The sequence below is a fragment of the Bemisia tabaci genome, chromosome 2 (assembly GCF_918797505.1).
Source record: "Bemisia tabaci chromosome 2, PGI_BMITA_v3".
Taxonomy (NCBI): Eukaryota; Metazoa; Arthropoda; class Insecta; order Hemiptera; family Aleyrodidae; genus Bemisia; species Bemisia tabaci.
Window position 1 is genome coordinate 58,417,579 of NC_092794.1, and position 26,966 is coordinate 58,444,544.

General features: G+C 35.6%; 1 protein-coding gene across 1 annotated transcript; it reads left to right on the forward strand.

Moving 5' to 3' along the window:
• The first annotated feature begins 86 nt into the window (after positions 1-86).
• Positions 87-25,683, forward strand: Hmt4-20 (Histone methyltransferase 4-20). Its single transcript, XM_019040908.2, has 8 exons — positions 87-489; positions 3,737-3,892; positions 4,380-4,548; positions 7,731-7,843; positions 8,853-9,039; positions 9,444-9,580; positions 10,431-11,921; positions 18,381-25,683. Exons 2-8 carry the CDS (start codon positions 3,738-3,740, stop codon positions 18,439-18,441), a joined length of 2,313 nt encoding a protein of 770 aa, XP_018896453.2. The 5' UTR covers positions 87-489; position 3,737; the 3' UTR covers positions 18,442-25,683.
• Positions 25,684-26,966: the final 1,283 nt, after the last annotated feature.

Below are 26,966 nucleotides of genomic sequence, written 5' to 3' on the forward strand. Positions count from 1 at the left end.
CGCATTCTGTTAAGTTTTGTACCTCGACCCGGCAATGCTTTCCTTATCATAAGAAGTATGGCCTGATGCGGAATCTATTCAGTCTGTAGTATATTTGGGAAATGTTTGGGAAGGATGTCGGAAGGAAAATGCGAGCTTTCGTTAGATATCCTATTTTGTCTCTGAATTTAATCTGCATTTAATGAATACAAAATTCACTTAAAATTCTTGTTATGCATCTTAAAATTTTAGTTGAATGTCGTCATGTTCGTATTTTTTGTGTATGGAAGCATCCTGTAGAGGAATTTATACATTTTCATCGCGATCTCCTGAGTGCTGGTGCGTCAATTTTTACGAATCCGAGTCGTCGTTTTGAATCACAAAAGCTTTCAAAATGATTTTATAGTAGAAAACGGGATTCTCTGCTTCTTTCTGACTCAATTTTTACTCCAAGATATACGTTTCTGAACCATGAACTCCAGAAGTTGATAGATCTACTGTTCTATTGAGGTGGGTATCAGCTTTTCTTCCACTTGAAGCTTGGTCCAAGGCATTATCAAGCTGTGCATAATCAAAGGTGCTCTTTTCATTCACTTGCATCTGCTCGTAGCTCCCGATTGTCCGGCCCCAAATATTTTTTCGTCTTCTTTCATTTCTCTTTAGTGGAGGCAGAGTATGCAGCAACAGGTCCAAATTTATCTCTGCCATAACTACCCTCCATCACCGTCTCCAAGAAGAGGCATCCCCTTATCATTTCCATTTGTCGCCTACCAAACTGCATCCTCCTCTTTGAACTACTCTGTCATCTGACCCTCTCAATCTCCAAGCAAATTATTACAACTGCATCAAGTTTAAGTATTCAACATTGCATTCTTATCTCTTCTCATACATTCAGTCAATATCCTAAATCTAAGTTGGGAATGAACTTAGTCCATGACAGATGCACTTGCACAGCGCCCGTTACGAACAAATGACTTCCAATGTTTGAATCTGCAATTTCAAATTTCATTTTCAAAATCTTTTTGTCCAATTCAACCTGTTTACCGTTTCCTTTGTTATTTCTCAATCATGACAAATTCTTGGTCATGAGCCATCTTATGTACCCACCCTCAGTGCTTGCATGGCTTTATTCTGAAAGTACAGCCCTTTTTCTAAACTTAGCCTTTGAAGGGATCTCTTCTGAATCTTGTCCTCATCTGTTTTCTCACTATTAATTGAATCTCATCTCGTTTTAATGCTATCCTTCATGTACATTAGTCATTAAGTTTTTGCTGTTTTTGTTTATTGATATCACCAGCTTTTATCTCCTTTGATAAAAAATATTCTGTCATGAAATAAGGACTTTAGTATCTTTGATTGATACTTATCAGATAACAGTTTCAATTAGATACAATTATGCTTTTTTCACTGTCTCAAGCGAGTGATATGTTAGCTAGGCAAGGGCAATTTGAAACTGTCTCTTAGAGCTCAAAAGTTGAAACTCTCTACCTTTAGCAGTATTACAATGACTACTATTATTTTCTTTTTGCAGCAATTGGTAACTGTTTTTAATTTCTCAATCAATACTCATAATGAGCTCTCCGGTCCAGTCTTTATATTGGCTGATCGAGATCAGAGAGGTTAGGTCTATGGATTCTCATTTATTTTCAAAACATATTTCAGCTGAAATGAGCTTCATCTCTTAAGGCGACTCTGACTCCAAGCTCAATTTCTTGCTTGACTTAGAGAGCACGGAACGATCTTTGTTCATATGTGTCTTCTTGGTTTCCCCTGATTAGATCACAAGTCTGTTGTTCAAGTCCCAAAATTTTAAGAAACCAGTTTTTTTTTATCCCTGCATCAGCAAGTAATACTCAATATGAAGTCGAATGATTTCTGATTGAAAGGTTGTATAAAGCACATCGCAGTTGGTCAGAAGACTTCCTAACTTTCATTCTGTCTTTTTTATTGCAATGGGCTCTGAGGGGAAGTAAATAACAAGAGCAATTTGGAGCATCGCTTAAATGGATACATTGCTACCAGTTGGATTTTTTTATTTTGCCATATTTCTTGTATTAAGTTTTGCAAGGAACATGGTGGTGCCACTAGTTTAGTCTCATTCAGGGTCAAAGCTTGGAGGAAACCTTCAAAGTTAAGACTGTAATAAAGGAGCACTTGTGCCTTACAAGCAAGTCCACCTCCATATTCAATCAGACCCTTCCATACAGAGAAAGCACTGAATATATTAACAGAGTTGCTATGACTGCAAGCTAAAAATTTCCATCTTGACTGTCGAATTCCTCTCAGTGAGTGGTAATGTATTCAGCCTTATACATACGGGCTCTGCTAATGTATTCAATGCCATCTATGTATTGAGAGTTCGACTGAATATCGAGGTGGGTTTTGCTTGAATGGCAAGGGTGCTCTTCCAGCATCAACTTCAAGAGCTTTTTTTAAGCATGAAAGTTGATCCAAGTAGGTAAAAACCAGCAGCATTATCATATTCCTTCAAAAATGTTAGTGTCAAAGATGTTGGTTAAATTTGAAATTCCTGCTGCATGTAAGCACTCTTTCAAAAAAAATATATAATAATAATAACCTTTTCCCTTTATAACTAACATTTTTTAGTAGAAAAACAAAAACCAGTGACTCTTCTAGTATTTTGTTCTGTAAAGATGAAGATGCTTGATTTTGCAACTGCTTAATGCAAAAAATCAGGGTTTTTTAATATCATGCCTTAGAAATGTCAGTCAAATATCATGATTTTTGAATCTTAAATATTTGGAGGTACTCTGACACCGAAAAAATTTATTTTCTGTGTCTGCCTATTACCAGTTTTGAATCAGTGTAATTAGGCCAAATCCTCAAGGAGACTGAGTGAAATACATTTTTTTCTCCATATTGTATTAAATATTTCAACACATGCTCTTAAGCATCCTCCCACCCACCTGCCCCCTTCATTGGAGGAGTCCCTGGATTTTTTCATAATTTTCTATTTCTGTGTCCACTCTAGTGCCCGTTTCATCCCTTAAACTGTGATATACTACAACTTTGAGAAGTGTAGAACAGCTAATTTTCTAAAACAAAATTGTAGAAAACCACTAAAAACTGATCAATACCTACATGTTCAATTGAATCGCATTTAGCCAAAAGGAACCAGCGCGATTTCAGTGTTCTCAAAATCATGCAACTTCTCATTTCCTCTTAAAAATACTCAATGCATGCACTGCACTATACTCAATTATTTTCCTTTAAAATTACCAATTTTCTGGTCGGAAGCAAAAACTATTTGCTATTCGGGGAGATTTTTTGGATAATTATGAAGAAGCAACATTTTTACAAGACTGTAATTGCACTGGTTCCTTTTTGCTAAATGTGATCCAATTGCTCTTAAAAGAAGCAAAAAAACCTCTGTGTGCTTAGGAAGCAATCTGGACTCATCGGTCCAACTTAAGTAGCCCTCAAGCAAAAAATCTAGATAAGTAAATCACAGAATCTATCCATCGCTATCAATTATTTTTGCAGCCTCTAGTTCCTTTGTTATCAAAGCAAAAAAATTCCTCTCTTCTAGCAGCTCAGGGTGGTTTCTAGGCTCCCTACCCTTGCTTTTGCTCATTTTTTTGCTCCAACCCATGTGCAACCTGCCATATAACCGATATCCCCCTCTGAAAACTTGATTGGACTGTATGGTATCGCCAAATTGACCGAGCTTTTAATGGAGGATTGGGGTAGTTGAGTTCTCACTGGATCCTGTATTTTTGGAATTTTTTTGTTTCAGGATGGTGGTGGATTCAGGTCAGAGGCAACTATTTTGCAGTCGGCTGCATCAGCCTACAGGAATGACACCAAAAGAACTCTCCGAAAATGATGATTTGGCAACCTCCCTAGTGCTGGATCCTTATTTAGGGTTCACAACTCATAAAATGAATATTAGGTAACTATTACCTCCTAACCATTAGCAAAACCTATTTGTTCATGCAGAGAAAGTTGTTACTTGTAAAATACATTTTCAAGACTGTCTGTTCGTTACAAAGGTAGGGGATCCCAAATGTTAATTAGTAATTAGGTATTTTGACATTCTCATTCTGTTCCCCCTCAATCTTGATTCTTTTTTTCTCAGTTACCATTCAATTTAGTTTCACACCTATTTCTGGCACATAAATAATGCCAAGGGCCACAAAAAATCTCTGAAATTTGCATAAAATGAAGTAAGTAGGCAATCATTTTCCCATCATTTTGTCAATGAAAATTTTTCCTTGCACCCTCAAGCTGCAAACCAAGCAATTTTACCGCATAAAATATTTCTGCCAAGAATTCATGAGTTTTATCTCAGTATACATAGGAACTCTCGTACCTTCTATAGTGAAAAATGGCTGTTACAGAAAGAGAGGACTTATACTACAATGTGTCTTTTTTTTCAGGTATCGTCCTCTGAAAGCGAACAAGGAGGAGTTGAAAAATATCATAGAGGATTTCATCAAAACGCAGGATTATGAAGAAGCGTACAAAAGGCTTCTGGCGGAAAATTGGATGCCAAGAACAATGCAACATTTAAAAAACAAACTTGAACAGCGACACTTAAAAGAACATGTAAAGTATTCACTTTTCCCCCCTCCTTTGTTTCAGCAGTAAGATCTTGACCGTTAAATCTATTTAATGTATATATTTTTAAAGATTAGTTCACGAAGCTATGAATATAAAAAATTGCAGCAACCGGAAAATAAGGATTTGATGCTCCCAATACACATCATACTTTGTATAAACAACATCAGAAAAATGTGTGAAACATACTTTTGGGGTAGGAGCAATGTGTAAAGGCAAATTATTAGAGTTCAGTCCCTGTAGAAACCCTCACCTGTCCCCTGTTCTGCTATCTCAAACGAGATTATTTTATTTCTATTCCAGATTTTTCACTTTTCCTCCCTAATAAATTGTACTTAGGTAGTACTCATTTCCATGGGTCTGTTGTACACTGAAGTAAGAGCAAATTTCCAAGTAAGAAAACTCTTGTTCGGTAAAATAGCATGAAAATTTCAATACTAATTGCGTTCTATGAAAGAATATGAAAAATGTAAAAAAATCCAGCCCTTAATGCACTATTTGTGCACCCCATATTATTCATTTTCAAATTTGCTGTGTTCATGGGCACTTTATTCTTGACTTCTGTTAAGCAGGTAACCAGTGTTGTATATATACTTTAATTAGGTTTACCGAGAGAGAGATGGAAGAACACCTGACTTAACTAATTAAAAGTATCTTGCAGTCTGTTGCATATTTATCTTTCACATGGTTTTAATCGTTTTATAACATTCGTTTTTGCAACACATAGAAATAAGGTGAAAAACACAGCTCGAAAATGCATAGAATTAGTTTATGTCAGGTTTTCTCATGTCTCTCTGGGTAAGCCTGATGCTGGTGACCATAGAAAAAGCTAGCAGACTAGTAAAATTTTAAAATAAGCGGTATAGACTTTGATGCTGTTGCAATTTTTGCATGGTGTAGATGCAAATTATGCATTTGGGAGTTAGTTTAGACAAATCTGCTGTGCTAAAAAATTTATCAAAACAGAAGCACAATTTTTGTTAGGAGAAGTGAAGCATTTCACCCAAAATTCCACATTTTCGCCAACACAGTACATACTTTCCTGTGGATAAAATCATGCCTTTATTTCACCAACTTTTCAATCTAGTTTGGTGATTACAAGCCCAAGTCGTGTGACCATGAACTGAAGTGTGATCTATAAAAATGGGCTCAATGGAGAAGTGAATTATTTGCTGAATTGGGTGACTGGAGGAATACCTAAATACTTTCAAAGATGAGGAGGCTCTGTGCAATTTTCCATCTTTCCATTTGTTCGACATTGAGTCCTCTCAGTATCCAAGCTGTTTTCTCTTGTTTTGAAGTTGCAGATTCCACGAATTCCCTACCCAATTCTAAAATATCCTGAACTCCTATCCGAGTCTTTCATTTCCTATCTTAACCATCCTGCTCTCCAAAAAAAAAAATTAATGTTGAATTCGTAAGTTTCTACCTATTTTTCCCCTCCTTTTTTTCCTCCTGACTTTTTAAATTTCTCTTCTAATAATCAATTATGAAATTCCAGATTTTTTATTTTTATTTGCTTCATTTCGTTCAATTATCTTGCGTGTAATTTGTTCGTGAAAACTATGTTTTTTATGAACTTTCATGAAAGTGAATGGACGACCAGAATCAGCCTAATTACTTTTCTCAGCTTCTAATTTCCGCAGAGAAGAACGAAAAGAAATGGACGTATTCATGCTAAATGGAACTATGTGCAAGTGGAAAGATGGGGTGTGCTCGCTAGTTGAGGGCCATGAGAATGAATGGGAATTTAGAAGTGCCAGTGACGACAGCGGCAACTATCAAGGCGGGCATGATGGGGAGATCGGTGGTGGGACTCTTTACCTCATGAGACCTGTCTACAATGCTCTTGTGACATGCCCATGGCTCACGAGTTAGCGCTCAGTTCCTTTTGATTTAATGTCAAATCCTGCTTTTCCATTTTCTCAAAAGGAACTATATCCACTTTTACATTGTTTCTCATCCAGCCTCCACAAGCACACCGCATCTTTTCACTTGAACATAGTTCCTTTTCGCATAAATACGTCCCAATAATAGGAACAGAAATGCTTTTTATGAATATTCGAGCAGACAATCATATTTTTTTCTGCACTCATTTCCTCTCAAAAAATTGTGAAATGAACAATGCCTATTACTAACATTAGAGTACCTATATGGAGCAAGTATGGCCATTTGTGTACTGCTTCTCATTGGTCATGAAAAAAAGACTGATAAAGTGCTCTCATTACTGTAAGTAATCAAACAAGATTGCGACTTCTCGCAACTGTTTAGAGGATTGGAGGAGGATTGAATGAAAAAATCATGAAATATCTGACAAAGAAATTAAGTGTGCACTAAGAAAAGATAAAAAACTTTAGGACTAGTTTTGGGTCATAATAACATGTCAATTCGAAGATAGGGGTGCAGAATCTTCCTAGCTTCCACATTTTCGTCTGTCTGCCCGCCAACCCTCCTTATTTTTCTCACTGACTTCTGCTAAATTTTCCTCCAATCTCCAGAGTGAGGGCACTTTTCCTCTCGTTTCCTTTGATTTTCGACTTTTATCCTTAAAAATTGTCCCTTCTTTCATATTTTATGGCTGTGATGGAATATTTCTGCACTTCTGCTTTTAGTAAACCATAAATTGGAATATCACTGAAAGAGAGGGTTGCTAACAGCACATCTGGAGTATTTTCTTGTGAGAGGGTCAGCATAAACTTCCTGAAGCCAATCGAAAAATGGAAGCGTTTCTTCTCTTCAAACCATTAGAGCACCATGATAGCTTAAAACTCGTAGACCAATCAAAAAGCGGCACAACTTTCCTGTACCAAAAAAATACAGATGGCTGTACCCTACCTAAATAAGCACTCTAAATAACATCGATATCAAGTTGAGAAATTCGTTTTGATTATGCAACATTTAGAAGAGGTGACAAAGTTTTCAAGTACAAATTTGATCTACTGTCCCATTTGATCAAATCTTAGATCGGCTTCAAAAACGTTTAAAAAATAATTATATGATTGAATGTAATTTACTGATGTTACGAGCGATTATTTCCATTGAAGAACTGAAAACTGCTGTCGTTATTCCCACCTAAACATTTGCTAAATCATGATTTGTAGAGCTAAAATTTTTTAAAAATTTTAGTTTTAATGTGACCGGTGCCTTAATATATATTATTTCCTTTTCAGATTTATAGATATCTCAGAGTCTTCGATAAAGAATCAGGATTCATCATCGAGCCTTGTTACAGATATTCCTTGGAAGGCCAGAAAGGAGCCAAAATATCTGCAACAAAGAAATGGTTTGTGTGCTTTCAAGGTACTTTTTTTAGCCGAAGTGCTGGCAATGAGGCTGATTTAGTCAGCCAGTTTCTGTTCCTCGTTGCCGGTCATCCCAGATGTAGCATTAAGGTCAAGATTTTGAACTTTTCAATTTCTGAGATTATTGACAAGCCATTTTTCACTCTTCTCTCAGATATATTTATTTTTCTCATTTAACTTTTCATTTGCTTGTTGCGGTTGGAAGTGATTTTAACTCGTTGACCGCCCCACTGGGCAATTTGACTGAGCTGAAATGCTTCCGCTGATGTTACCATATCTCAATCACTGCTGCTGACTTTGAAATTGCTACCAAGGAGGTCCATGGAAAATGTGAGGCCTGTAATTGGTATAGCCTCGGGCACACATACATTTTAACCCCTTTTTTCTAAGTTTTAATTTATTTATTTTATTTTTTCATTATCACACAACTGGTTCTGTGCATCATAAACAGTAGTGGTGTAGCGTCTGAGTAAAGAAGGGAAACACTACCTTTCTTACTTGAAATAGTTCTAATACTCCATATCCAAGTGAAAAGAGCAAATATACAAATTAATTCTTGAGAAATCAGTTTAAACTTTCAGCTTAACGTATAGGGCAGCGGCAAAATAGAAGAAAGAGTGATAAAAATTTATCAGCATTTTTTGTACAGTTGAACTGTACTGTCAAAGTAACGGATCATTTTTTAATTTTCTTGAGTCGCAGCTATCCTAGTGCCTAATTTGATGATTTCGTGATCATAACTCTTCTTTGAAGAGCTATTTGTAAAATTTGCATAACTGGATCAAAATGAGAGCGCAAAGTGGATTTGCTAGATCCCCATAACCAAGAACTACAACATTACATCCTGAGCGTATACACTTCAAAAAAGTGACAAACTTTGATACCCATCAGAAATTCTTCATTTCAATCCTGCAGAATCGGAGCATCTCCAATGAACAATCAAAGAGATGAATATCACACTGAAGTACCATTATGCGTTTTCGTTTACAGGTTAAAGAATGAACAAATTACGTGTTTAGTCGGCTGCATTGCTGAACTGACTGAAGAGGAGGAAAGAGCACTGTTACATCCAGGGAAAAACGATTTTTCAGTCATGTTCAGCTGTAGGAAAAACTGTGCACAGCTGTGGCTAGGCCCTGCAGCATTCATCAATCATGATTGTCGTGCCAATTGCAAGGTAAAATGTTCTCTTCTTTTTTAATGATTTTTATCACTCTGCTGTAATTTTTAGCTTGCTCTGTAGCATCATGTTAGGCTGTTGGTATCAACACTGACAAACTGGCCAACTGTTGATTAATTAGAAACTAAATGATAAGAACTCAATGAACTTCGGGCTAAACAATTTATGTGAACTTGGTTTTGTATCTTTCCATATTTTTCACGAAATTTTGCCCTTTTTTCTGGTTCAAAGGATGTGTCTCAAAACAGCCTTACTAATGCAGACTCTCATTAAATGAAGAAAAATCATCATCTAATTTGATAACTTGGTTCTTATAAAAACATGATCCACCCCTGTAAATTTTTCTAAAAAATGATGGCAGCAAGGATATTAATAGTATCTAATTTCAATTCTTTTGACAGTTTGTTGCAACTGGCAGAGATACCGCCTGTGTCAAAGTCTTAAGGGATATTGAAGTCGGTGAAGAAATCACCTGTTTCTATGGAGAGGATTTTTTTGGAGATGGAAATGGATATTGTGAATGTGTTACTTGTGAAAGGTAAATGTAACTTTTGTTCGAATTACAGGCTCTGAGTTCTGTTAGTAATTTTTCAGCACTCCCTGAAACATTAATCCTCATTAGACAATTAATGGTCAATAGCTGTTCCAGATCTGAGGTAAATGTATTAGAATGGACAAAATTAATAACGCAAATAATTTTTCTGAAAGTAAGTGACAATCCTATGACTCTCTCTGAATTTTTGGTAACATTTAAGGAGGATGCCATTTTTGACATAACAGTTCAAACCTACAAAAGCTTGCGGCATAAGATCATGCCCAGTTGGTTCTTCATCTATTTACTGGTCACCTTTTAAAACTGCACAGCTTCATTCAAAGCTGTTAGTTGCTTCTCCTTTAATTGTCTTCTTTAATTTTATCTAAATTTTGAAGTTCTGGGAACAACTAATCTTCAACCAACTAAAGTTAAACCCTTGTCTTTGCTATTTTTTAATGATGACTCCATCTTCAGACACGGCACCAGCAAAGCTTTATACACAGTCGTCCTCTCATAATCCAAAGAAACAAGGTTTGAATTTACTTAAATTATCGAGATGTTGAATCAATCAAATTTCTAATTGAAGAGGAAACATTTCGAATTACATAGGGAGTTTTGATGAGATTGAAAATCAGAACTTTATTTATAATTAGGTAAATATTTTGCATGGATCAGTATTCTACTCAATCCCCGAAATTCGCTATCTGACGCTGTAGCCTTAAATGTCTCCCTGTAAATCCAATCAAGGGTCTTGTGTAAAACCATATTTCTTAAAGAGAAGTCTCTATACCTAGTTTTAATTGCATCCTCTTGCTCTTGGCATTATTCTGATTCAGACTGATTTCATTCCCAGGAAAGGAACTGGTGCCTTTGCGAAAGGGAAAGAAATTATTGAAGATCAGAAGTCAGGATATCAACTTAGAGAAACAAACCATAGAATTAATCGCTCAAAGCATCAAGCCAACCAGCCAACAGGTAAAGATACTGAAAAAGAAAGTGGTGGAGATATTGAGTCGCAGCCTCAATCATCGTCTGTTGGTAATGCTCGCGTGAAACCTGGTTCTAACGGACATGTTGATGTCATTACACCGTTGAGCATGCGAGAATTGCGTCAGAAAGGGCTCACCAAATACGACGCAGAGCTTCTCATAGCACACGGTTGTAAATTTTCTGACATTGACAACGAAGAAAACAGGAAAAGTCTGGAAAAGAAAATGTTCTTAGCCTCGCGCAATCGGGGGGAATCCATAGCAAAAGAAATTGACAGACAGCGGGAAACTGGTGTAAGCACTCGAGCTTTACGCAGTGGTCACCATCCACCGGCAAAGAAAATCGTAGAATCCAGCTCGACAGGGGGTATTGTAAATAATTTAGCTAGTAGGTCCAAATTGAAACTAGGTGATAATTTAAATGTAAATAACAATATCGATTCAAATCGTAACTTAAATTTCGGAATAAGATTAAGGAGTAATAAGCAGTTAGTTGAGGGGTCAACAGTTACTAAAGAAAAAAGTGGTAGCAATCTCAATAGTACGTTTAATAACACCGATGAGAGCGCAATGAACTTAACCTCTGATGAATGCAGCCAATTTAGTCTAGGTAAATTAGCCAAAAGTGAGTCATCCACCGGGATCTCGAATCGATCCAAATCGAAGCGCAGTTTCAATCCAGTTTTCTCAGAACTCAACCATGATACAGAATTACACTCGGAGCAGTGTATCAATTCAAAACTAAAAGCAGACAGTAGCTCGATTATGCTGATGAACAACAACAACAACAATAATAGTGACAACAATGTGTGTCGAATAAATTCGGACTCAAATATATCGAAAAGTGTCATGCTGTCGGATAGAGGAAGTATAGATCGTCATTCTAAAGATGTTTATGAATTTGATGACAAGGATGAAAGTGAACCAGTGAAATTGCGGAAGCTGGAGAACGAGAAGCAAGGTGGTAGATTGAAACTGACGCTGCGCATGAAGCGAGGTCGTGTCAGCCGCGTTCTAGATGACGTGTTTGAATCAGGTTCATCATGGCCCACCTGTGAACAGAGTCCTGAACCAGAGTATGAAATTCTAAGACTGGAGGTAGACTCAGACGTCAAGTTTGATCTAACTCACAAGCGAAAGAAACACAAACGTCACAACAAGAAAGAAGAAAAAGAAGAAAACGACGAAGAGGAGGAAGGAGAAAGTGTTGATGGAACAAGTTCTACGTGTGGAGAAAAAGTGAACGAAAATTCTGTTCCTTTCCAGCCGCCAACTAAGCGGGTGAAACTTATCTTTGGGAATGAGTCGACAACGATCGACCTGGCACCGTCGAGTAGCGGCTCTTTCTCTGCCTTGTGAGTTAAATATTCTAATTTGTTGCACTTTACGCTTTATTCTACTTTTGATATGGTGTTGTAGTGCATTTCCTTTGAATTTTATCTCTATATGACTAGTGTTGTATCATATTCTCTTAACGCTCCTCATTTCACCATATCCCTGCATTTATTTCTCTTTTCCCTTCCGCTCGTGACGATTTTATTCCTAATAAAATTAGTCAGAACCGCGAAAGCTTTTCCATAGCAGGATTTAAAACAGTAGCCTCAAGTAGCTTGGCTTTCTAATTCATGTCAAGTCAATGTATCTCTCAAATGCACCATTAAGATACGGAATAAACGTACAGTTATATGAAGACCTATGGTTATGGAGACCCTATGATTGTCATCAAGAATATTTAAAAGTTTCAACTTATTATCTTTCAATGTACTTTCTATTGCAATATAACACATGAGCTACTTGTCACCCAGTCCATATAATAGGTAGGTGCCCATGACTATTAGCAGTCATTCGTCATTTTTCGGTAATTGTAATTCTAGTCTTAATGGTAGGCTTAGCTATTTTAAAGTTTTATTTTCCAATTTTTAAGTTTGGCAGCATTTCTAGTCACCCAAGTATTTTTAATTCTTTCATTAAGTTTTTTTATGAGGGGCGAGTGTAGCTTTTTAATTTAATGATACCTCTCTTTCTCTTTCTTCCTTTTTCCTCTCTTCCATCTTAACTCTCCAACACCCCTTCCATACTACCCTTTTCTTTTCTTTTTCAAGCTGAAAAGTAAAGCTAAAAAGTGAAGAGAGTGCCATAAAAAGATCAATGAATTTGTTGAGTAAAGACCATTCAATAGATATTTATTCCATTTTTCTCGTTTTTCCTGATCAAAACATAATCCAAATGAAAAGTCTTCACTTGCAGGCAGCTATAATCTTTCTGATATTCTTTTACTGAAGTTTATTTTTTCTCTCCGATCGCTATTTCTATGGTTCTTTGGTGATATTTAGGTATTACTTGCGCCTTCTCTAAGTTCTTAAGAAAGCTTCCAAATTCATGGGTACATTCAGAGAGAGCTATTTTTGATCAATATTGGATTTTCACTCAAGTCCTTAATTTGATATGTAGAACCACATCTAAAAAGTCATTTTCCGAAATTTCAGCACCCAAAAAATTTTCAGAAGGAGGCAAGATCCAAGTTGAACAGTCCATAAATTCACATCATTGTCGAACATCTTTAAACAGCTGTGAACTGAATTAATCTAAAAATATCCTCTCTCAGTTAAATATACCAAGTCTTTTGAAACATTAAAGCCAAAATATGAAACTTATCTCCAAAAAGTTGCAAAATATGGTATGTTTTATTTTAAAGGAAACCACCGAATTTAGCAACAGCCGTTTTTTTAGGCTTTTTTGTCACATTTTTCCAACTAGCTCCCTTAAAGGCCTGATAAAAGATAGACGAACCTCTTGCAGGCTCTGATATTTTCGTTATAATCGTGCATTCCTCAGAAATTAATATTCTTAATGTAGAGGTTCAACTCATTACCCTAGGGGGGTGAGATACATGACTGTTACTTGCTTGCAAGGTTGCTAGTTATATCAAGGTCACTAAATAGCATTCACTCGGTAATTTATCATTGTAAATTATACCTTAAAATTAAATGAGGAGATTCTCAGTGGGTTTTTGATACCATGTCACATCAAAGGCTCTCCCTTAACTCCCCCCCCCCCCCCCCTTGTTCGAAATTCACCTTTGAGTTTCAGGAGCCATGTGGCGCATCAAGCTTGATTTTTAGGGGCCAAATTCACTTTTTACCTATATTTCACACTGCATTTAGTGATAAGTTAGACGCAAGATGTTTTAGTTTTATAACTAGTAGCTGTAACTTGGGGGAAATTTCGAACAACCACCCAACAGAAAAATTTGGATTTTTTTTGGGTGGGAGGGGGGGTAATCTTATAGGGGCCACGTTGGCCCAGAGCCTTCATTTTTTAGGCGCCATGACCGATTTCTTAGGTGCATTTGGTGCTTTGGCGCCTGTAAATTTCGAACACTGCTCCCCTCTCCCCCTCCAAAACTAATTCATTGACAGCTGAAATTTCTGGAAATTACTTTTAGCTTGTAGATATGTCATAATGCATCTTTAGGTGAATAGGTTGGCAAAACAAGCCTGTTCTGAATAAAGTACTTAGCAATCATCTAACATCTATTGTGCAGCACTGGTGGCTTGAGATAGCCTGCTGATCTGTCACTAATCATTCCTTCCTTTTAGTAAACCTTATCTGCTCCGCGTGCAGCCAACACTCCTAGGAAAAAAAAACTAATGCCTGCTGAAAATGAAACACAATTTGGTGTTGGGTGATACAGATCATAAGCTCTGCTGCTATGAAAATGCAAATTGAATAGATTTTAATGAGGTACTAGTTTTATTATTTCTGAAATTGACTCCTGACCTAAATATTCACTTTTTATGTAGCCTTGGTTACTAAAAATTTCAGTTTCCCACTCATTAGGAAAACCAGAGTCTACGTGAATCAAATCGCTCACTACAATAGTTTTGGTAGGCTTCTTAATCGAGCCGTATTCCTTTCCCACCCTGTGTTGTTTTAAGTGTAGAAAACGTGCAACAGCTGATACGAAATGCCAGGATTGAGTTGGCCACATTTTCATATTGCAGACTGCAAAGACTGTTCTGATTATGTCTAGAGTGTGATTTAACTCAAGTAGATCATGGTTTTTTTTATGAGCGGGAAGTTTGAATGATATATTGAAAAACGTTGATATCTTGATCAGGAGTTGCTCAAATTTTTCTATACGTGAAATTTTGATGAGAACGTCCTTATCATAATGCTTGAATTTGAAGTTTGTCTAGTAGTCAATTTTAAGGAAAAGCGTTCCTGCAAATTTTTTCCTCATCTGTAAAGAACTCCCCTAGCCTTTGTTCAGAAAAATGGCACTTATGATGTGCGGACTCTTTTTGTATCAATATCATTGTTCGAAGGTACTTAAGCCAAAGGTGTCCAGCCAAATTAGCTTGCAGAAAAGCTTGTAATTGGGCACAAGCTTTCTGTTGCAGATAGGCCCCTCTTCAAAACTGAGCATGTTAATATCAATTACAGAAAATTGTTGATTAGGACTCTTCTAAATTTCTCTCAGAGTTGTTCAGATAGATATTTTGTAATCAAAAAAAGAAAGAGTTCTTACAAATTTTTCCCCCATCTGTCAAGAACTCCCAAAGCCTTTGTCCGAAACAACAACACTCATGATGTGTGAACATTTTTTGTATCGGTAGTAGTATTTGGAGGTATTTAAGCAAAAAAGACTCATCTAAATTTGCTTCTAAAAAGAGCACACATAGTATAAAGTATTCTTGAGTATTTTTCTTTTAAAAAGATTTATCTTTCAAGGTAAATTGATGTTACATAGTCTTATATTGCAATGATTAATTGCATTTTTTGTACTAAACAGCGGTGTAACCCTTTGTAGGCCTTAGCCTCTCTCCTTTTTGAGAGGATTCGTATCAAGGGTTTACACAGTGGTGGGATTGCTAGTCCTATGCTTAACCATCTGGATTTACTTGGGCTTTGGACCAGCTGATGATAAATATCTTTCTTACGCGGATTTGATTGCAGCTGTCTAGTATACTGATAATTTTCCTTTAGAGAAAATGACAGTTCCCAAACTTGACTTTGTACTCCTTCATTAAATTGTATCATGCTGACAATGAACATCCAAGCTTGAATATCTGAACAGTTTTTGTGGAATGCCTATCTGAGATCAAAGGCATCATACACTTATAAGTTTTCTGAATCAAGCTTTTTCGGAAGGTTTTATATAACATAAAATGAAAAATGCTACATTTCTTCACATTTTTCTTCCATTTTGTGCTGTTACCTAACTGACTGCAACTACCTGAAATTTCAGATGTACCAAAATTCCATGGAATCAATGACTATCAGTAATTTCTAAATTGCTCAGGTCACGTGTTGTAATCTTTAATAGTACGTACAATGCTTTTCTTCTCACCATGATGCCAAAGAACATACAGCTGTTGTTTTGTTGCAATAAAAATCGCAGACAGTATTTGATTCAGTTCTCTCTGACTCAAGATTCACATTTGTCCAAAAATTTCCATTACCTCGAAGGCTAGCTCGAAGGAAAATCTCCCTCTTTTTTTAGAAAATTCGTCCTGCAGCTCACCAACAACTGTATAAAAACTCAGCAACTTTTTTGGAACCAGGCAATTGACTTGAGCCCTTTTGCATAATATTAATTGAACATTTCTATTGATTTCCTCACCGAGTGCACCTCTTTTAATGCATGCCATGTTGTAGAATGTCGTTCGCCCTGCAAAGGTTTTGTAATCACAGAGATTTTCTTGCATGGTGTTACTATTATGCTGATTGCTTAGTGCTAATTACCATCCTAACGCAAAATTTCTCACCTCATTAAAATATTCTGACCTCGCTCTTACTGCACTTATTACTGTTCACTCACAAAAACATTGCAAAATTTACTTGCTGAATTAGACCTGCAGCGGTGTTGCTGATACTGTTCCTTGCAGCATATATTCCCCGGTAACAGAAGTTGTAATGCATTCATGTTTCATTTTGAATTCTAGCCTATTTAAGTTGTCTTATGAATGGGTCAGTTGCAGTGATTACAAATTTTTGTTTCGATTGTTGAGGCCTAATGATCAGGGGAAAGTAGTAAAATGTGTCCAAGTTTTTAGCATATCAACAGCGAAAGTGCAAAACCTTGTATCTCATGGCCAGAGGTGCGTGACTTTTGAATAACCCTGTATATAACTCGTTCCAAACGATTGAACTCATATCTATTTCCACAAATTTTAATGGAAATAGATTTCTTTTGCACAAATGCTAACATTTTTTCCTCTTAAAACTGCCTTTAGACTTTCCAAGTAATGTAAGGAACAGTATCTCTCAAACCAACCCCAGAGATTTTTAAGAGTTTTCCAACAAGAAGGATCTATTGAGTTATTTTCCTGTCCAAAATAGCTGTTTCAAATGCTAAGGCACCTAATGTTTTTACCGTGTTTTATTGTAATGTAGGCATGTATCTATTTACTTTCAATGTTGAATCTCGCAAACCTCACTGTGAAGTCAAGATCGGGGGATTTATATGTACAATAATGATTCTTAATGAGCAATGAAGTTTCTCGAGAACTGAAGCACTTTTTTCAGAGTGTGAAATCAGGATCAAAGTGAAATGTTTTCAGAAATGTTTGTTCGTGCAAAGAGCATGTCTTTACAGTATTTCGTAGCAGTATTTAAATGTTCTTAAGCGTATTGATGAAAATGTGAAGTGTTCCTCACCTGAATAAAACTATAGGCCTGAATTTTATCGACCAGCAGAGCACAAGTTAGAGCTTCCTTGAGCCACCTATAAGTTGAGGATATGCGTTCATATTTGCCAAGCCCGCTGACTAAAAATTATGTTTACTAGATTACCATAAGTCAACAAAATTTCGGTCCTGTACCTGAAATAGGAATTTATTGGGCACTCCTCAAAACATCAGTTTAGAACTTCCATATCTTGGAAATTCTTTTACCCCTTCTCGTCTCCAAACCACAACTGTTTTGTACTTACTGCAAGGAGATCTCACATCTTTATCTTGAAGTCTCTATGAGGTTTTCACAGAGGGTTTCAATGAATTTTCAAGTTTCGGGATTTTTTAAAGGCAATCAACTTGATACCTTTAAATCACCATAAAATTATTAAATGATCAAAATTGTTTTCTTTTCTGGTCTCAGTTTCTTAAGCTGGCAATAAGAAACTGAGGCAGATTCTTGATCATATCAACTAGATTTTGATGTGCTGTACTATTATTTCTTAAAACAGATTTTGCTATTATCGGGATTTTTGACGTTGATCCCTTTGTCTCTATCAAAGGTGAAATTAGGAAAAAGTGCATCTTGACCTCTTCATTTCAAAATCTCCACTCACACTTCATTTTTAAAGGAAAATTCACCTACCTCATCGTTGGAAAATTTCACAGAATAGTCTTGACTCAGAGGAAGAAAATCTAATTAATTTTTATTGTATAAAATAAAGTAGCCAAGTTAATTACTCTAATACCAGTAGGAGGCTTCTAATTATTTTTTTTTCCTTGGTGGCTGGAACACTTCATGAAATACACTCATCATTAGAGATAGAAGAGTTAATTCTTTTGTTCAACTGTGAAGAAGTCTTCATCTGCTGAAGCTTAAGATACACATGAAGTAAAATTAATCAATTGTATAGTTCATTGAGACGGTGTCTTTTTTACATTACATAGTTGATCAGAGCTATAGAATATTTTCCTTCAGATTTTTCAAGGGTAACCATAGGGCAGAGCTGCCTTCTAACCATTAATCACTGTACATTAAATTGTAGATACGATTCAGGTGAAGAAGTGTTTTTTTTTTAATTTTGTTGCACATTTCAAAAAAGCTAATGGGTCTTTCTGCTCTTTTTCATGTTTCAGAAATAAAAGGACACGACAATTGATGACCAACAACCTTACTAATTCATGTAGAAGTTTGTAAAATATAAGGGTTGCAACATTTTCATTGATTCGTTCAACGGACGTCAGCTGCTGTCTTTCATTGGTATGTTTCAATTGCACGTTGTGAAGAGTGTAGGCTGAGTCAAACTTCAGAAAAAGAACCCTTTATGACATGTCATGATAAGTTGATGAGGTGATCGTTCTCAGGAGGCAGATTGGTACTATTATCCACGCGTAATATATTAATGGAGTAGCAGTACAAATAATGAATTTTTGCTCAAAATAATCAATCAGTGAAATTGGTCAAATTTTCTTGTCTTGATTAAAAGCCGCTGAAATCAGGTTTAGAATTCAACGTAATTTTGAGCTCTCATGTAGTAAATGAACGATTGTGTTGTCCAATTTTTCAAAGAAGTGATAGCTGACTGCTTAATGTGAGCTTGAGATTTAGCATGAATACCAATGAAATTGTTCAGGGCAATCAGGAATCAATCAGTCAAAAAATGTCAATTTAGTCTGGGGCTAACTGGTTACTGTTTTACACTTGACTTTTCATCTTACAAAACGATAGAAGAGATTAATTTTTTCAAAAATCTTGTTTTAATCGAAACTTTTCTTAAACATGGGAAGTTCACTTCATATCTAAACTTACCAGCACTGATAAATGCACAGGTTTCTATTGATATTCATTAAAACATCCTCAGATACCATGAGTCATGCTTTGAAAGCATTAATTTAGTTGCAAGTAACTTCATCAATGGTGGGTAACCAAGAAAATCCAGAAGCCGCATTAATGGAATACTACATTTTTTTATATTTCCTTGCATAGTTCAACCCACAGCTTAGTGACATTTACTAAAAATGGTATAACAGAGGGTCAAAGAGGGATACAACTGAGCTTTTTATTATCTTTTGCCTCGCATCGAAATTTTGAACTACTGCTTATTTTTTAGAGTTTTAGAGTATTTATTATTTACTTTTTATTCCAAGATTTTAACCTTTAAATTTGATTCATGCATCATTTTTACAAATTTTAACCACATAAACCAGACATTAAGAAGGCTCTTATTTTTTGAAATATGCAGTATTGTTGATACCCATTCCAGATTTTAAGTTAATATTATGATTCAAGAGAAACCAGTCTATTTCTTTCTTGCGGTACGACTATTCAGAATGCAGGGCTTATTCTCATTAATTGAAAACTGCATCTTTCATTTTATGGTTTGTTACTTCTTGGACAATGCACTCAGAGCAGCTTAAATTCTTCAAGGGGCAGTTCTTTCGTAACTTTGAGTTATGGAGTATTCCTTCACCTTTCCACAATCCATCAACCTGCCAAAGCCATCAGTTGTATCCGCTTCATTCATGTCTAATGGATTATTATTGAGAACCGACAAAACTTACTCTAATTTGTCAGAAGCGCAAAAATGTCACTAAATCTATCAAAGGATAATGTGACATCTTTCGCAGATTATTAGCGAAGCTCTAATGAGAACAGTTCTTGGTATCTATACTGATTTATTGTGGTATTTAAACCGAATAACAAGCAAGGAGGAAGCCGACACAAAGGCACAAGGACTTGACTATATCTAAAAACAAGGGAAAATGAGAGCAAAGGGAAGTGAGCACCGACCAATCAGATGCAAGCTTTTAACAGTGATGCTTGTTTTTAAGAAGTTAAATTTCAGTGGCGCCAACTATTGTGAATTTGGGCAGAAAAATTATAATCTGACACACTAACTAATAAGGATTAAATAAACTACAGATGTTATAGAAGGAAACAGAGGGGAAAGTTGGAGCTAAAATCAATTAAAAGCTATTCAAATGAGCTAAATTTCATGCTGTATCTTCAAGATCTAAATAATTCAATCAGGAGTTGGTAATTTCGTTATCACTTTTCTACTCTATTCGTTCTAATTTATAACATAAGGAAATCAAAGATTAGTGACCATTCATGGAAATAGGGTCATTGCATAGTTGCAAGTTTTCAAGGAGAGCAATTTTCATTGAAGTTTGGTGGAAAATCACAATTCAAATTTTTTACAAAAAGCATTTACTTTTATTCTAAAATATAAGTAGCAAAGGGTTAACTTTGTTTTTGTGTTGATAGTGGGCACAAAGTCACTTTTTCAGCCCTCAACATGGGAAAATGAGACTTTCAAGAGGCACATCTTTTGCTTTCCATTTCTTTTATTCTGCAAACTGCAAAATGTCTTGACTCTGGTTACGTTTGACGTTTTTATGCAGTTTCTTTTGCAAAAAAAACTTTCTTGAACAGTTATACTAATAACCCAATATCAGCAATTTTTTCCTAGTTTCATAACACTGAGATATCATTTTTATTGAATGATCACATTTATCTAAATTAATTTTTTTGATTTATTCAGTTCCACCATAGTAATTTATACATCTCCCTACACTGAAGCTGTATGCCTTAGGATTTTTTAATTCGATCTGGATCATGGAAATAACTGTCCTTTCGATGAAAGCTATAATTATAGTGGGAGAGAAAAGTAAATAATGATAAAATTTTGTCATCTTTATTTTTTTGTAGCTTTTGTGACCAAAAACGAAGTAAAAGTATATGAATCCTCGAAGAATTTTTATAAAGACTTTAAAAGTGGATAATTTTACTCCATTATTTTTTTTCAAGATTGACTCATTTTCTTGTTTTCTAAAAGATGAAGCTAGCTTGTTTTTGCATGATGTGCATTGTCCTTCTGTTTTTCCATCCTCGAATATTTATGCTAAAAGATTCGTTAATCACATGTTCTTTTTTGTGATTGTTTTGTTTCCACTAGAAGCATTGTTAGACATAGAGTCGATTTTTTGATCTGACTGTGAACTCATTCCACATACATATATTCACCAACACGGTACAAGAGACAAGAGAAAATCAGAGCAAAACTTATTAATAATAACGTAACAAAATTCGTCCCAGGGTATGTCTATCTGGCCGCCAACTTGATTACATTTTTTTTTATTTATTTATTTGATGTACTGCCAATCTCTCCCATCAAAAGTATCTGGAAAGTTTTTATCATCATTATTAAAATGCGAGACATGTTCAGTAGGGATATTCTCTTAGAGTTTTCACTATGTTGTATGTTTTTCTAAATGTGAAGATTCATCAAAGCTCAAGTGATTCTTCACTTCTCGTTTCTCCTAACTGGTTCTCACATAAATTTGAAAGTAATTGACTCAAATCAAAATTCTGCTTTAAGAATTGTGAAAGCGATGAATACCCCATTTATATGCATATCCGCCTTTTTTTGACAAGTCCCTTCTTCATCACATCATTTATGATAAAAATTAGAGAATGCATTAATTTTGATAATGGAAGTTTTTCCTGAATTCTCTCTGATTCCCCATTTTGCTGTGAGACAAAATTTCAAGGGATCTTTTGTCCAAGGTTACTTCTGATCGCTTTTGTGAAGACTCGTCAAAAGTGTCAGATCCTAATATTGTATAAATATATGCAAGGCAGTACTCTTTGCCTTAATGAACGTTGTATTCTTCATAACCAATGCCAGAGATTACTAGTGTATCGCCTCTGCAAGTAAGGTTTTGCCTTAGGATTTTAATTATTTTACATGATACTGCCTCCTTTAGTGAATCAGCTGTACAGTTTTTATATTATTCGTGGTGAGTTTTAATATGTTTCTCAAATATGTCCCCACGTCAAATCGTACAACTGAAAAATGTCAATGCAATTAGGGAGGTGTCCAAGCAGTGCAGCAAACGTTATGCTGAACCTGAGGGTATATTTTTCGTGTAAGCCTTGGTGTCTGGGGGTCTATTCATACTATGCAGGCAATTGAAGTTTTTTTAGGTTCGGTGTTTAGTTTTCTGCTCTTTCCATGCCAGGGCTTGTCAATCTATTTCAATACTCCTTTGAGTGCTCGAACGGATCTTTTTTTCCTTTTAATTGGAAAATTGAGAACCTCTTTCTGTGTTAATAGTGATAATTTTCTTTAGATGATGAAATAGCCAAATTAGCAAGGCTTTTAAAATATTTGCTTGTGCTTTTGAGTTAATTAAAGAAAGAATAAGATTTCAGTTCTAACATCCATCTAATTGTAATTTAAGAAAAAACAGTGTGTGAATTGAAGCAATGTATAGTTGCAAGCATTTAACAACACAGTGGCAAGTAGTCCCTTGGAAACGCTTCTTTTCATTTAAAAAAAACAACAGAAGAATGTAATCAAAATCAGCATAACTGAATTTCTGATTATGTAATTTTTTCTCGCGTTCTATTTTTTCAATAGGCAACTCAACATATTCAAAACTCTCAGTGCATTTTCTACAAATTGTAAAGAATCTGCTCGCAAAATTCCAAAGCAGAATGTTGCCAATCTTTCCATTAAAAAGATAAAACATGAAAAATGTGGCATTACAAGGTGTAGTTAGGCTGACTTTCCATTAAATTATTTTTGCACCATGGGCAAAGGACTAGACAAAAAAAGAGATTTGGCACTGGATAAATTTTGTTATCATTGGACATGATGTTTTTTACGACCTCCTGAGCATGATGAGCTTTTCAAATTAAACTTTTTTTGCGCCAGTTGTGAGAAAAGCAAGGATGCAAAGTGAATTTTTTTTACATTTTTACTTGTGTTTTTCAACGGAAACATAACACTGCTGTTGTGTCGGACATGTACATCGTTTTTCAAAACCTGGTGGGAAAAATTTTGCAAAGCAGTGGAGTTGCCTTTTAATTCAAAATCTTTACAATCTCAATAAATTCTGATTTTGTGTTGGAATGAAATAAAAGGTTAGCTTAAATTGCCGCCTGAGTCAAAGTTTTTGTCGGTCCCTGGACAATTGTCTTAATGAAATTTTACCATAGTACCACTGAATATATGGGTGGATTTATTCTTTTTGTCACTGGTAATTTAATAAAATGTTGCGGTCAACTCTAAAATAGTTTACAACCACTATTGGTATCAATGGATTTTCACCTCTCCAGAAAAAATTGATTCTGTCTGCTAATTGCGTGTAATGCAGAATCATGTTTTGATATTCAAAGTTGTGGATTAAGTATACCAAGTAAGATTTGTCCAACAATAATTTTTAGGCCTAATATGAAATAAGATATATTGCCCCTTGAGAAAACCGTCTTTCACATTATCCACCAAGGAGCTACATTGCATCATCTTTTCCACCCTGAATTCAGTTTTGCATTTGCACTGGTTGCCATATAAACAAGACTAATTTACCATAGTGGACAAATCATGGAATGTAGCACTGTGTTTAGAGACATTATTCATCATTTCAAAGTGCTTTGTATTGATTAAAACTTGAAAGAAATCGGACTTAAAAAATAGCATTTGGACAGATCTTACATTATTTTTGCCACTGCACATGTAATCTGCAACCATTAAAACACAGATTTGTCACACACGCAAGCGTGTCAATTGAAGTCTCAGGCTCAGAAGCATTATTTGCTAAATGCTGCAATGTGTCAGTGAAAAGAAAATGAGGTTTGCAGTTTTAAGTCTGCATTGACATTATCTGACCAGTCTGCTCTCCATTTAGATTTCGCATTTTTAAGTAGGAAGTTTAGTCGCTAAGGTTAAATTCAAAATAAACTTCGTGATACAGCACCACCTAAATTTTTGTTTATGTTGTAGACGTTTCAAATTATGTTCTTTCATGTCGACCTTTTTTCTTCATTTTCTTTCTTTTTAATTGATCATTTTGTGCTAATTATCTGTTTTTTTTTGGACATCAGATGAATGATTCGAAGAATTGAGAATATATCCCTTACTTAGGATCCCAAGTAGGTTGATAGATTCTTTCTGTTCTAAGTTCCGTTCGTCAGTAGGTTTTGACTTGATAATTGAAACGTACATGCTTGTGATTTCATAGTTTTAAAAATTTTGATTGTTTAAGTTGTGATTATTTTTGTTCACCTTCTGTCATTTTAATTTTAATTTTTTGGGAATTTAGTTGTCAGTATCAACTAAAGTGTTGCATTTTTATGTGAGGATGTTGGCTGTTCTTGCCAAAAGCAAATCCGATAACTTAGCTGCTATAATTCTTTTCAGCAGAATTTTTTCTTTAAAGGAGAGCTTTTAGTCAGAAATATTCTGATGAAACACTTTAGTTTCTCAGCTCTATTCTTTTCAAATGAATTATGTCTCTTCGGTGAAGAACTTTGAAGTCCAATGATATTCTAGATGTATATTTATGGCTGATTGAATTTTTTGGTGGAAACAAAGAAATCTTTGTCATTAATGGTAGTCTTCAAGTGGAGAATGATGGTGAAACTGCAAAAATGTGTATCTCTGTTGCAGTGTTTCAAAATCCCCACTACTATTTATTTTTTTAATAGGAGACTAAACCAACCTTATGGGCTAAATTTATGTAGAATATTCTTTTAATAGAGGAGAATAAGTTCTCAAAAAGTGACGTCGAGTAGTTTTCTGTGCAAAACGTCAAGTACAACAAAAAATATGCAATGTTGCAAACCAAGATATGCATTTCTGCAGTTTCATCATCGATAAAATCAATGCACCCTGCATTATTGATTCATTGTTTTCTTGGCAACAGCTCATAACTGCTTATTAGCTTCTTGTGGCAAAATTTTTTTCGTTTGCAATTATGTTCACTGATTGATTCCATATGCTTTATGCTGCCAAATCAGAATATCAGAATATAAATGACAAATTTAGGAAGTTTGCTAGATCAAAGGATCATTTGTTCCATTTCACTAAAATTTTATATAGTTCTCTCTGACCTAAGGTATGTTAGCAGGGACAGTCTGAGAACATTGATTTTCCAAGTGCCTGATTCAAAGAATTCAGTCTTCGATAAAATTATCAACCGTACTGGTCTATTTTTGAATCAGTTTAAAAATTTGAATTTTGATGAAGGCAATTTCGTGTATCACTGGTATATTGTGTTCACCTTTTTTTCATTTTGCATTCTCTGCCCCATCTTCATTGTTATAAAAAACATAATTGTTAAGCTTTATCATTGATTTTTTCTTTATTTTCCTTTTGTTTTAACTAGTTTTAAGTTTCTTTACACGTCTCTTTGTATTTTGGCAAAAAACCATACGTTTTTTCCACCCTGTATAATAATTTTTTTTCTCGAAACGAAGAATTGAATTCTGCGTTGCAATTCCTATAAATGCTTGTGTATATTGATTTCAGTAGCATTGTGTAAATATCCTTTTTATTTTAGCAAAACTCGATAAGTTTTTGTAAATCTTGATAAGGAGACTGTTTTTGCGCTTCGAAAATGCGGCGTAATAAATGTAGCTAATTTTCTTTAATTGATCGTCTTATTATTACCTTCACACCTTCAGAAATGTATGATGAGAGATTGCATGTGCATGCATTTACGCAAATGTTGTTTATGTGTTGGGAGATTCAAGAAAAAACAAATCCATTTAAATTATGGATCATATTTCAAGCTAAGAATCAGAAAGCTGATTTTGGCGGTATTTGATGCTCAAGCTTGGCCATGAACACGTGGCTTAACAGCAAAAAGACATGACTTAACTTGAAGCAGGTATTTTCTTGCAGTTTGCACATGAACAGACGTAGCAGTATTTTGTAGGTACAATGGGTGTCACTAGGATCAACACGGAGATGATCTAAGATGTCAGGCTGATGACCACGCCTCTTATGTAGTTTGAAAAATTGGCCTTGAGGAGAGTACTGCACAAGTTTCCTTATGATGCCCAACAGGATCGCTTCTTTGGGCATGAGCCGACGGAAGCGCTCCTAGAGGTCATCCCTTTGCCACCAAGCTCTCAATGACAACGAATCTGATGATTATCACATGACCACAAAAATTTCGATTGCACAGTCCTGCATAGTATCGTCTAGTAGCCGCATGAGAGATACCTCAAACCTCTTTCTGATAGCCATCAGTCAAATAAAGTACAAAATATCACTCTCTGAACGCATAAAACGGAAACTGATAATTCTGATGGCAACAAACAAATCGGACGTATTTCTGCCAAACGGAACTATAAGCATTAGGACATGAGCCCTGAGACCCATCAGAATATATGCATAACAGGGTTCACGTCATAATGCACATACTTCCGTTTGATAGAAATAAGTCCAATTATGACTCAGGTTTCAAGTCATGCTCCATCTTAAGTACTGCTTTACTCATAAAAGTATGTCTATGAAAGATTTAAAAACCCCTAATTACCTCTCAGCAAGAATGGAGCCTAAGTGGTTTTTGCTGTGTCTCTTGTTTCTGCCCTGCAAGTGCATCGCCCAATTCTTTTCTCATCCTCTGAGTATCCCTATCTAACCTATGTTATCAGTCAAAATCTAATGGAGGTACAGTAGTCACCAGGTTATCAGAACTAATTGGGACCAGGCCGGTTCGGATAATCGATGGAACACCAAATCTTCACTACTTGACCTTTGCACTATCAGGTGTTGCATCCGACACAGTCCGCCGCGGTCCGCGTTTCGGCCGCGCGTGCTTGCCAAATCAGTTCCAATAATACCGTGTTTGGATAACCCAGAGACTACTGTATGTCTCCTTTCAAAGCAGCTCTTCAGGATTTCCCTACATGCATTGATATATCTT